This window comes from Pipistrellus kuhlii, unplaced genomic scaffold, assembly GCF_014108245.1.
Source record: "Pipistrellus kuhlii isolate mPipKuh1 unplaced genomic scaffold, mPipKuh1.p scaffold_m20_p_24, whole genome shotgun sequence".
NCBI classification, from domain to species: domain Eukaryota; kingdom Metazoa; phylum Chordata; class Mammalia; order Chiroptera; family Vespertilionidae; genus Pipistrellus; species Pipistrellus kuhlii.
The window spans coordinates 10,935,428-10,947,554 of NW_023425523.1; the positions used below are offsets into that span (position 1 = coordinate 10,935,428).

The following is a 12,127-nucleotide window of genomic DNA, read 5'->3' on the forward strand; positions in this document are numbered from 1 at the left end:
CAAAGTGAGTATGCCATAAATATTTTTAGGGTGAGTTACTAATACTACATAGTTTTTGAATTTAAAAGAATTTAGCTCTGGCTGTACCTCCATCCACCCCCCTCCCACGGAAATCCCAGTGTCTCAGAGATTTGCAGCTTTACCCGCTTTACGCCAGGGGGCAGTGTCTGTCTACAGACAACAATAGCTTCCTGAGGACATCCTAAGAGCAAGGGCAGGGAGGTGTCTTCTTTGACCTATGGTGCCCCGCTCACCTAAACTAGCAGAAGGCACGCCCAGCAAACATCCCCAGATTATAGTCCAAGCTCCGAGCCACTGCCTAAGGGCAGAGGGAACTAAAGCAGAGTGTAGCAGCCGCATAAAACTTGCTCAGACTAGCAGAGGGCCCTGGTAGACGGTCACACTGGAGCGAAACTTACTGAAGCTTCTCATGGCTGAGCCCCCGGTGGTGGTGAGAACCCCCCGGGGCATGAGAGCTGGTCTCCATGACTGCAATACACAAAGGCCTTCGCTTATGTGTACGGCACGGACTTCATCACCTGCTCACGGTGGCCAGGTTGGATCCATCAGCTACCCACCTCCGTGCCGCCTCGGCAAAAGGCAGTCTGCCTGTGAACTTCTGGGGAGAGTGGGACATGGCGACGCATGCAAGCAGGTGGGCGACGTTAGAAGTGACAGCATTCTCTAGCGCCCGAGCGGAACTCACTTCGCCTCATCCTCCCAAGTGTGAAATGACCACCATTTGCTGCCGTCACTGGCTAAAGGGACATCAATGAAAGAGGGACCCTTCTCATACAGAGAGCTGCAGCATTCTCTCCTAGGGATGCAGGCCTTCGCCTTACCATCTGTTCATTTTTTAAAAAGTAACACAAAAGCAAAATGAAATTACGAATCATGAAACTAGCGCCACCATTAACATTGTATCACACTTGCTTCGGGGTTTTTAAAACATAATATTACGGATAAAGAGGAAATCTCCTTGCACGGGTTCCCTCCCCTCCTCTCCTCTCCTAACCCGAACCCTAACTCTAACCCACATGTGTCAAACACAAGGCCCGCGGGCCAAATCCGTCCCGCCAGGCCTTGCAATGTGGCCCGCACCGCGCTGTCATCACTGCACTCCGCTGCGTTTCCATCACAATGACAGTTTATGACTGTTCAGTAAACCATTCGGCCCGCGATTTAGGCTGGATTTTAGATTTTGGCCCCTTCTCTGATTGAGTTCGACACCCCTACTCTAACCCTAACCCTCCCTCCCTTCCTAAGAGGCAGCCAATCTCATGAACTGGGCGTGGCTCCTTCTTACGGTCATATTTCCATGTTGCTCATGCACATTCACTCACCAAATACAGTATTGTTCCACATGTTTTTAACATCTATGAGTATGTGTCACCTTTATATATTTTGCTGTGGGTTTTTTTTGTTTTTTTTCCATTTAACTTTGTGTTTTAGAGACCCATCCATGTAGCTTTATATACAGATCTGGTTCATTCATTTTCATTGTTAGGTTCTAACAAATTTATACCACGCTTTAACTATCCAGATCCTTTTTGAGATCCATTCGGGGGGCTTCTATCTTTTATTGCTGCAAGCCATGCTGCAGTCAACATCCTCCACCTGTGTCCTTATGCACACGTTCCAGAGACAGTACAGGGCGTGTACCTAGGAGTCCCGCGCTGGGTTTTGATTTTATTAGACGGGACCAAATCGTTCTCTAAACGGCAGTAGTTTCTACTGCTCGTTTGCATCACACTTGTACCGTGAGCCTATTTAATGTTTGCTAATCTAATAAGTGTGAAATGGTATTTCATAGTCATTTTAACATGCCTGCCCCATATGGCCACTGAATGTAAAATAAACATCTTTACGTGACTGTTACAGTTTTATCTTCTGCGAAATGCCTGTTCCGTCCTCCCACTTTCTAAAACACCATGAGAAGGTACTTACGGCGTGGAGGGTGTGCATGCGCTGCGAGTGGGGGGTTATTAACGGCTGACATGAGAATAATGAATTCGGGAACACGAGTACCAGGCCTCGAGCTGAGGTTCGCATCACAATTGTGCCGGTGAGACGAATGCTTGTTACAGGTTACATGTTCCCGATGGCTAAGGGATGTTTTAAATCCTGTGCAAATTATACTACAACCTACAATTAATGATCATGAGGGAAAGGGCGCTGGAGTCTCTGGCTTAAAACAAAGAAATAGTGTCCTTTCCACTTCCGTCTAAAGAGATCAGAGAACAAAGACCTCTGCTCCAGCCTACCCCCTCCAGACAGCCTGGCCAACACACACACACACACACACACACACACACACAGTGATGATGACATCAGCTCTGAATCACCATCAGAAACAGAACAGTAATCAACAGGATTATTCACATTTAAATGCCACAAATAACCCCAGGGAGGGCATGTATATTTGGGGGGTAAGAACTTTCCTAACTGTAAAACGGTAAACCCTACTGCTTGTTCTTAAGACAAATGAACCAAAACATTTTGGTGCCTGGGGTGGAATTTACTCACCCATTGAGCCACACCCTCACCCGTCATGCCTGGGCCGTGGGTTCGATACCCAGTAGGGGGTGTGCAGGAGGCAGCCAATTGATGTTTCTCTCTCACATCAATGTTTCTCTCTCTAAAAAAAATTTTTTTTAAGACTTTAAAAAACATACCACTATCACAGGGCATTTGCATCTCATCACACGCAGGGGAAATCTATAAAATCTACAGATAGTCTTCATGTGTCTGAAGTCGACCACTATGAAGATGCCACAGCCCATGCTTGCAGGAGTGTGCGGGACAGTCTCCTAGCAGAGAAAGGTAGCTGAGTACTGAGCTCCCTGCTTGAGGAGCCATGTGACATATCAGTAATCCAAGAAGACAGTTCACCTAAAGGCCTTTAGAGCTGGCTCTGTAATGTGGTTCCGTCCTCTCATTTGAACTTGCATGTGTTTGAGGTAAAGGGAGTTCAAACCATTTAGGAAGGAAGGCAGAAACAGGATCTGTGCGGTCTCTGTCCCCGGTTTTGTGTTTCTCAGCTGTGGCTGGTCGTCACCAAATCTCAGGTGCAGAGCCCCCTCCCTCTGCCGTGGCCCATCCACCATGGGCAGGGCTCCCGGGCAGCCCCTCCCCCACCTTCTCCCACCCCCGCAGTAATGATAGTCCTTGCTCAGTACCTTCCTTGGGCAACGGTCGACAAGTGCTTTGGTTTGAAAGCAGACATCAACCTCCTCCTTGTAAACGGAAAAGGGTTCCTGACTTTTCCCTCTGTTGGAGGAAGCAACCCCCTCCGAATGATGATGGCATCGTGCTACCACCACTGTGTGTGGCACCCCCAGACGGGCCCTCCGCAGCCCAACCCTCTCCAACAACAGACATGACAGAGGTCTTCGTGGCCCTCCACACCCACATCCGGGAACACTTGGGCGATCCTGTCTTAAAGGGGCGGTTGGGTCCTCGCACACGTGTGACGGCTGTGAAGAAGGAGTTCCCTTTTGCCTGCACGGGGGCCTCTCCTCTGTTGACACTGGCCCAGCGACAGGCACCTCCCCAGCCCACACCTACAAAATAAACACTCGGTCACTTCATTCCCAACACCCAAGGCCTAGTTTCTCTATGGCAAATACTGACCACATGGCAGGCCTAGAGACCAATGAACAGTCATGGTCATGGGCTTAGAGCTCTTTGGTACCAACTGAGTCAACCATTAAAGAAAAATGAGGGTAACTTAACGGTCCCGAACCCCGAGCAGTGGCCTTTTTGGTGCCACGCTCCACGCAACACAAACTGATTCCAGGTTGCCGGCTACCTGGCTCGGCAGGTGAGAAGCTAACGGCACCGAAGGTGGGGTGTAGGGATGGGGAAGCGGGGAGCCGGGATTTCTCAGTGAGGGATCATGTTCCTGGGGTTCTTGGTTAGAATAGGAAAACAATTTTCTCAAGGGGAAAGTATTACAAATGAAATCAGGCATCCTGGTGACTATTCTATTCTCTATGTTTTAAACACACTTTTGTTAATTCGGCACAAATATGTTTTCCTCGTAGGAAAAGTTCACATAAAGCTAAAACAAACGTAACAAAACACTGCATATTTATCAACTGAGAACTGGCTTGGCTAGAGAGAGCACTGACGTCATCTACCAGTCCATGTGGACAGTCCTCCCAGCTGGTGATGAAATCAACTGAACCTTCAAACATTTGAATGGAAAACAGAATCGATAAGTCCACCCTCACCTCTCCCCACCCCCTCTTCCGATTGAGCAGTCGCCTTATGCAAGGTTTAAGCAACTGATGAACTGTACTTCCCTCAGAATCTCTAGCATTACATATTAACTGTAATTATTTACCTGTTTGCCTGCCTCACCCCACCCCACTAAATACAAGCTTCATAGGCCAGGGGCTTTGATTTGTCCACCATTGTAGCCCCTGCCAAGCACACAGTGGGCACTCAGATACCATATTTTCCGGCATATAAGACGACCCCCTAATTTTTACAGTTAAAACATAGGTTTAGGCCTATATTCGCTGTGTAAGACTACCCCCCACTTCTGAGGCAACACCAGTTCTTTTTTAATTAATTTTTAATGAATGACCTCCGATTTTCGGTTGACTTTTTTTCGTTTCAAAAGTTATCTTATACGCCGGAAAATACGGTAGGTGTTGAATGAAGGAGTAGGTAAAATGGTTGACTCGTAGTAAATACTATTAATAATACAAGAATTTGTGAATAAGATGTCTTTAAGAATATGGGAAGAGGTAATGGATGTCAAACGGACCCTTTAAGCAGGCAACGCAGTAACTCTTGCCTGCAAAAATGAACTTTGCAGCGACCTTGAGTGTGGGGAAGCCAGGCTTGAGGTTGGGGTGTGCAAGTGTTCTCTGGGAATTCTGTACAGTGAAGAAGTGGTCCCATTTTATAATCACACACGGAGATGACACTATACGACTGATTCAGTCTCAACCGGCACTGGCCTCCGGGTAGAATGACCCAGAAGAACTTAAGAAAAATAAACCTATATGCACTGACAACCTCGGGAACAGGAAGCCGCTCGAATCCTGTTCGAGGCAGCAGGCAGGCGCCCAGAGCAGGAGGAGGACCTGCCCCGACCGGGTGGGTGGCCAGGGCAGGGCGCTCGGCTGTCTCCACTCCAAGGTGACAGCCCACAGGTTAGAGCAACAATTCGCTTTCGCCTTCACAGTGGGTCACAGGCAACAACAGCATTTTCATCCCTAGTAACAGGCTGGTCTGCTGTAGTAGCCCCACCCCTACCTCCCAACTACCCCCACCCCCACCCCCGATCGCTTCTCTCTCTCTCTCTCTCTCTCTCTCTGTCTCTCTCTCTGTCTCTCTCTCTCTGAGGGCTGGATGGGCCTGGGGAACCGCCAACGTCGCAGGGTCTGGGGCGTCAGGCCGGCGGCAACCTTGGCCAGCTGGGGGACCCAGGGCGGGGTGACGCTGGGGAGGGGGGTCCGCAGAGCCTCTGAGTCGGGCGGCGTTGGGGAGGTGGGGCGGGGAGAGGGGGCCCCCGGAGGCGGAGGCGGGGGCTGGGGACAGGGGCACTCACCTGCAGCAGCACGGCCAGCAGGAAGCACAAGTACATCTGGTAGATGCCCATCTCCCCCACCACCTGGAAGGCCTCCTCCACCTCCATGGCGGCCCTCGCCCTCGCCCCTGGCACCGCACCGGTGGCACCGGCTGGAGCTCGCGGCGCCGCCGGGGAGCGCGGGGCGGGGGCGCGGGGCGGGCGGCGGAGAGCCGGGCCGGTCCCCGCGGCGCTTCCTGTTACGGAGCGTGTGTGTCCGAGACAGAAACTGCAACCGCTGGTGCCGCCTGCCTCGGAGAGGAAGAGGAAGTGGCTCCCCGAGCGGCATCCTTTCTGATGGAGAAACGGGGGCCGCAGCCTGGGCTCCCCCAGGCCCCCCACACCCGCACACACACCCGCACAGGGGCGCGGAGGGGCCAGAAAGGCTGGGCGACCCGGTGGCGGCTCAGCGTCACTCGGCCTTTTGTGTTAATACAAAGCGGTTTAATGTGAGAAGGGGGAGGGGGCGTTCTAGCTCCTTTGCTGTGTTTCAGTTGTTTTTGGTTTTTTTAATGTATGAAGATACCATTTTTTAAGAAGAGTCTTGTGTTTTTATTTAATATATTTTATTGATTTTACACAGAGAGGAATTGAGAGAGGTAGAGAGTTAGAGACATCACTGAGAGAGAAACATCGAGCAGCTACCTCCTGCACACCCCCCGCTGGTGATGTGCCCGCAACCAAGGTATATGCCCTTGACCGGAATCGAACCCGGGACCTTTCAGTCCGTAGGCCTACACTCTATCCACTGAGCCAAACCGGTTTCGGCTGTTCCTCAGTTTTATCATGTAGTACTTTCATTGCCTTTAGTTTTTTTGTGTGTGGTTTTGTTTTGGTTTTTTCCTTTTAGAGAGAAGAAGGGAGCAGGAGAGAAAGAGGAACATTGATCAGTTGCCTCCCACACTAGCCCTGACAACGGATCAAACCCACAACCTAGGTATGTGCCCTGACCTGGAACTGAACCTGAAGTCATGGTGTACCGAGACGACACTCCAACCACTGAGCAACCCAGCCAGAGCATCACTCCTGCATTTTTAACATCCACATAACTATGCATTGTTACACAATGTTCACAGTAATTTCACATATCCTCTTTTCACACTCGTAAGAGCTTACACAAGACCCCAGGAGTGCTTTATCTGATAAAACTCAGGGGACATGAAAATGCTGGATTCTGGAAAACTTTGATAGGTGGCTCAAGAAGTGACTGTTGTAGTGTGAAAACACCGACGGAAACTATTTGTGTGAAGTGTTTTAATATAAAACGTCTATTGTTAAGAAAAATTATCGGGCACTTGGAAGAGGCCTGTATGTCCTTCAATGCAGTAGGGGATTTCCCTGTGCTTGACTTTGCTCTTTACTATGAGTTAGAGTCCAGGCACTGTGCAGTTGTGTGTGAATTTGTAGATTTTTGTTTGGTAGAGATATAAATGATTATGCTCAATAGAAAAGACATTCTATTATTTCATCACCCTATAAAACATTAACTCGTTTTGTATCTGACCTAGCAATTTTATTTTAACATTCTGGGTTTTTGTTTTTTTGTTTTCCTTGAAATAACCAGTTCCTCAAATGCTCTTAGAATCATCAGCTTTATGATCCTACTAATTCTTTCATTAATTAAAATAAAACTAAACGTGGGTTCATTCTATATTGGTAAGAGTCACATTTTTAACTTTGGAAACTTTCTTTGACATCGTGATGTGTAGGAGTGGGAAAAAATTATAAATTAATATATGATCTACAGATAAATAAAGTATTAAGTACAAATTGGATTATTTCATCTTACTCCCTGGAAGAGTATATATTTTAAGTGGGCCCGAGTAGAAAGGAGGTGGTTGTTGGGAGAAAAGAAAGTACAGCCCGGAGCACGTCAGGATGAGGTCTGATAGTTGCTAGAGGCTAGGTATGCGTTGCTAAGGAGTTTGAACTGTTTCCTACAGGTGACATGCCATAAACGGGAGGAGTGTGATTTTTAAAGATGATTTGACCACAGTGGGAAATACGGACAGCATCAGTTGCAACACTGTTGTAATGGCCCAGGCAGGCCTCAGACCCAGTGAGGGCATGAGGGCTTAAACCAGAACAGTGACACCAGGGATAGAGAAATAAAAGTCAAATTTAAGGTAAAAATTGATAGTGACTGCACTTTGCAGAGGCAAAAGAGTAATGCAGAATGACTCCTAGGTTTCTGGCTTCAATGCCTGGGAAAATGGAAGTACTGATAGGTGACACAGAAAGTGGAATACGTTGGTGGTATAGATCAGAGGGCCTATGACTGGAATAATGGGACTGAGTGTTCCTCTTTAATTTTTTTTAAAAAAATTTTTGAGGTGTTGTTTTATTTTTATTGTTTAAATATATTTTTATTGATTTCAGAGAGGAAGGGAGAGGGAGAGAGATAGGAACATCAATGATGAGGGAGAATCACCTATCAGCTGCCTCCTGCACGCCCACAACCCAGGCATGTACCCTTGACCAGAATAGAACCCTTCGGTCTGCAGGCTGATCCTCTCTAGAGTCTAGGCGAAGTGTCACTTTTTTAAATGGTCACTATCCCTTTAAGATCATGCCCTTCCCTCTTAGTGCACCCAGGCCCAGCTGGATTTCCGTGCGCCAATTTACTGTCATGGCCAGAGCTACTGAGCTTGCGCTGAAGGAAGAGCTGGACTAACCAACACTCTCTTGGGGCTCACGGTATTGCATCTGTGGCTCTCAGCAAAAAGCTCCATTTTGAGAGCATATTTCCTCATCTATCCATTCTTATCTCATTTTTTCTCTTTTTTAAGTCTTTGCTACCGTAATTTTATAGCACCGGTCTCTTTTATAACTCAAGAGTAATAAACATCTGGGGGGTTTTAAATAGTAAAAAATTACAACACAATGTTTAGAATAGGGTGTCTATCCAATACACAGTTTGGGGGCTATGAGAGGAAAAAAGGTTAGCTTACCTTGGTGAATTACATGAAGCTCTGAAGTAGTCACACTCAATCATTATAGTTTTATCATAAAACCTGCACACCTACCCACTGGGTCCTGTCTTCTGCTTCACAGGTAATGTGGTGTCCCAGAAGTCTACTGAAACTTGCTGTGAGAGATAATAGACTTCGTGTATGTTAAGCGTTGTATCAGATCCTATGGGAATGAGTGTTGTACACCAGCCTAAATGTACCTGGAGTTACTGTCCTTTTAAGGAATCTGAAGAATGTTGCCCCTTCTGCAGGAACCTTCATGCTGAGATGACCCTATATCGTTAGTATGTCACAGCAAGATGCCTTAACGAAGAGAGTCAGAGTGCAGATAACTGCCAACATTAAGTTGATATAAACACAGCAAACACAAAGGGAATGATCAGATCACCAGGAAGCCAGATTCTGAGGGTAGATTTCTGGGAGGAAGGAGCAAGAAGACAAAGGGAGGAGAAGCAAAAAGAAAATGGACTTAGCAGTGAGATGAACATGTCTCCGTGATCTTGCCCCTCAAACCAACACCCATCATTCAAAAACCATCCTTAAGTTGATGAAATATTATATATATAATATATATATTAAAATATATATATTATATATATAATATTTCATCATATATATAGTTTAAAGAGGAGAAATAGGCCATTTCTATGTCTCAAACCTTAGCAATAAAATCAAAGAATTTTGTAGTAGGTCTAAAATTCAGGACTTACAGTGGGGAGATATGAAATATCGGGGAAATTAAGTATGTTTGAATTTAGATGGTAGAGTGTTTTGTTTGCTCAGAGTCCAAATGTACACGTTGTCCCAAGAGGCACTGAGCTTAGATAACAGGACATTCATATAATTCAACAAATTCATTCCTGAATGCCAACTTGAATGAAAATGTCAGTGTTGTTGCTGTTATTGCTGATGTTTCTTACATGGGAGAGCTGTACAACTATATAATATAGGCCAATATGGTGAATTTACTATACTCAGGGATCAATACATTGAGGCTGTGATTTGATGGGGTGGATGAAAATGTGCTCTGTAGAAGGAGAAATGCCTCAATGCTCCCTATAATTAAAATCTGGATGCTTTTGGAACTGCCTGAACCTCTTTAGTTGGTTAAGTATTTCACAAAGATGATGGTAACCTGAATATCAAGAGTCTTAGCTCCAAAAGGCTATATAAATTAAACCAGCAATCCATGTTGCTTTCAGAAAATAGGAAGCCAAAGTCGATTTCAGAGAATCAAGTTTGCTACACTTGACCTACTCAGTCTCAGAAAGAGAAGTCGCCGATCCTTAACCATTCTAAAACTCCTAAGTATTAAAATTTATTCAAGGAAGGCTTGCTGAGCAGCTAGCTCTACTGGGCATTGTTTTAACAGCATTAAACAGGCAAGGCCTCTCCCAGTCCCTGGTGGTGCTTGCATTCCAGAGAAAACTTTCTGCTTGGCCAAAATACTGGGTGGGTTAGGTGATATGAGACCTAGGAGGAAGAGGAGTTGTTGACTATGGAAATTACATGCTTGCTGCTCTGTTATCTGATCATGAAATCAGCCCCAAGTCAACACAGAACAGCATGAACCAAGTAGATTAGATTATAAAGGAGTCTTTATCATCCATTAAGTCTCCTAAGGGCTCTAGTGGCAGTGTTTAACGGCTGTAAGAAGAATGTAGCCAAATCTTGTCTCCCAAAAGTGAAAACCACTTAGTAGAAAGTTACATGAATGCACGAAATTCACAAAGAGAATGTGCATGATTTTCAGAACCAAATGAATCCCTAAGGTACTGGCACACAGCTATTTGAGCCAAAAATATTACATTTTAAACCATATAAACTCGTCTTCTTCAGTCTTCATTTACATGAGAAAAGTGTCTTATTCTCAGCCAAAGGAGCAAATCAAATCTTCCTGTCAGTTTTCTGTTCCAGCACAAGATTGTGATATTCTGTTCCATTGTCCTCTCCCACCCGGCTGAGATTCTTTCTTTAACCTTTGTTAATCACAGGACCTTTTGCCAATCTAATGAAAGCTATAATAGGTAATGGTTTATCTCAGGGAAAATGAGAGTGCTGGAGAGGGTGCCCTCTACCCATAGACATTCTTAATGTCATTTTTTTAAAATCGTTGAGTCCAACTCCCACATTATAAAAATGACAGATTAAGGCTACAGGAGGTGAAATGATATGTTTACTGAAAGTCACACAGTTGGCAGAACAACACATAAAACCAAGTTCTCAGAAGTGTGTGGGCTTTTTGTTTAGTTGATTGGTTGGTTGGTTGGTCGGTCTTATAATCTGAAACCACTCTCAGGTATAGGCCCTGCCTCTGAACCTTTTTTTTTTTAAATCTGGAAATACTAATATAAAACAACATTCTCTTTGTAACACATTTGTGCTCTGATTCCTTTGTAAACAGAATAAATAGGTCAGTTCTAGGGTGGGGCTTTCGCTGAAGAGGCACTTCCTCCCTGCTTCCCAAGCCAGGGCTCCAGTTGGATAAGTAATAACTCAGCAAGTAGCTACAAGCACAGACCCATGAAGAAAGAGTTCTCATCTGTTGTGTTTGAGGCCGAAGAATGGACTAGTGTAGCTTTCCTTTGTGGATTGTTCCTTACTCAACAGCCATTCTGCTTTTGACCTGAAAAACAGCCACAGAGCGCCTGCCCCATCAGGCGCATTTCTTGTTGGTCTGTAAGAGGGTAGCATATGGCTAATTACAATTTACACCTTCTGAAGTGCTCTAAGGATCCACTAAAGGCTGTTTTGTCTCTTTGGTTTACTGTTCTAGCACTTTTTGCAGACAGAGCAGTAAATGGTTATGTGGTTTTGTTCCTTTTTGTTGTTTTTTTGTGGGTGTTTTTTTTTTTTTTTTTTGAGGTCCCTTTTAATTTCAGATGATGATGGAGAGGAAGATCTGTGTGGGCTGCTAATGGATGTTCAGCCTGGTCTGTTCAATGACCGTGTTCCAGATTGTCATTGTCATCACCATGTCCTGATGACCAGCTTTCCTTTTCTTCCCTCTCCCTCCCACGGGAGACATGTTTATGGAGGACAAAATGAAGCACTAAGGCAAGTGAGAGAAGAGATTTTTCAGAGCAAAATGTCTACGGCATAAAATGCATTTGTACACATGAGAATAAAGATATTTGAGTCCTGTGTTTGTTTTTATTTTTAAAACATGTTTATTTCCAACTCTGTGTGGTTTTGTGAGATAAAAATGTGTTCTCTTGCAAGGAGATGGGTGTCTCTTGAAACAACATATAATGGGAAGATTTTTCATTAATTTAGTTTTTAATTTGTTGGGTATTAAAATACAGCTGGTAACTAGACATCTCTTAAGCAGAGAAGTTTTCTATTTGGTAAATGGCTTGCCCGGGGAGTAGATGTTCTGACCCGATGTTCTGTTTGGAGCTGGATGGAGCTCTCTACTGTCCCTGCCAACAGGTGACCAGCTGGCACCAAATACAAGCATGACAGCTTGGGGCACTCAACTGAGACCCACATTTCTATTTTCCTTCATCCAGGGAATAGCTAAAAAGATGATGTCCAATTCTCTTACTGGCATGGGGCAGAGCAGGAATAA

General features: G+C 45.4%; 1 protein-coding gene and 1 long non-coding RNA gene across 6 annotated transcripts in view; one reads left to right on the plus strand and one right to left on the minus strand.

The window, feature by feature from the left end:
* SLC22A15 (solute carrier family 22 member 15) overlaps positions 1-5,742 on the minus strand; it is a 34,089-nt gene extending 28,347 nt beyond the window's left edge. For 3 of the 4 annotated variants that reach the window (XM_036452672.2, XM_036452671.2, XM_036452673.2), the window contains exon 1: positions 5,567-5,742. In XM_036452672.2, coding sequence (XP_036308565.1) covers positions 5,567-5,653 — 87 coding nt within the window. In that variant the 5' untranslated portion in view covers positions 5,654-5,742. The remainder of the gene's footprint in view (positions 1-5,566) is intronic. The other variant, XM_036452666.2, reaches the window with a different exon arrangement.
* A 745-nt stretch (positions 5,743-6,487) lies between these two features.
* On the plus strand, positions 6,488-8,929 carry LOC123652991. 2 transcript variants are annotated; one of them, XR_006742596.1, is made up of 2 exons: positions 6,488-6,909; positions 8,639-8,929. It is a non-coding gene; the product is annotated as an uncharacterized LOC123652991 (long non-coding RNA). The 2 variants fall into 2 exon arrangements; XR_006742595.1 differs by lacking the exon at positions 6,488-6,909 and adding an exon at positions 8,007-8,281.
* Positions 8,930-12,127: the final 3,198 nt, after the last annotated feature.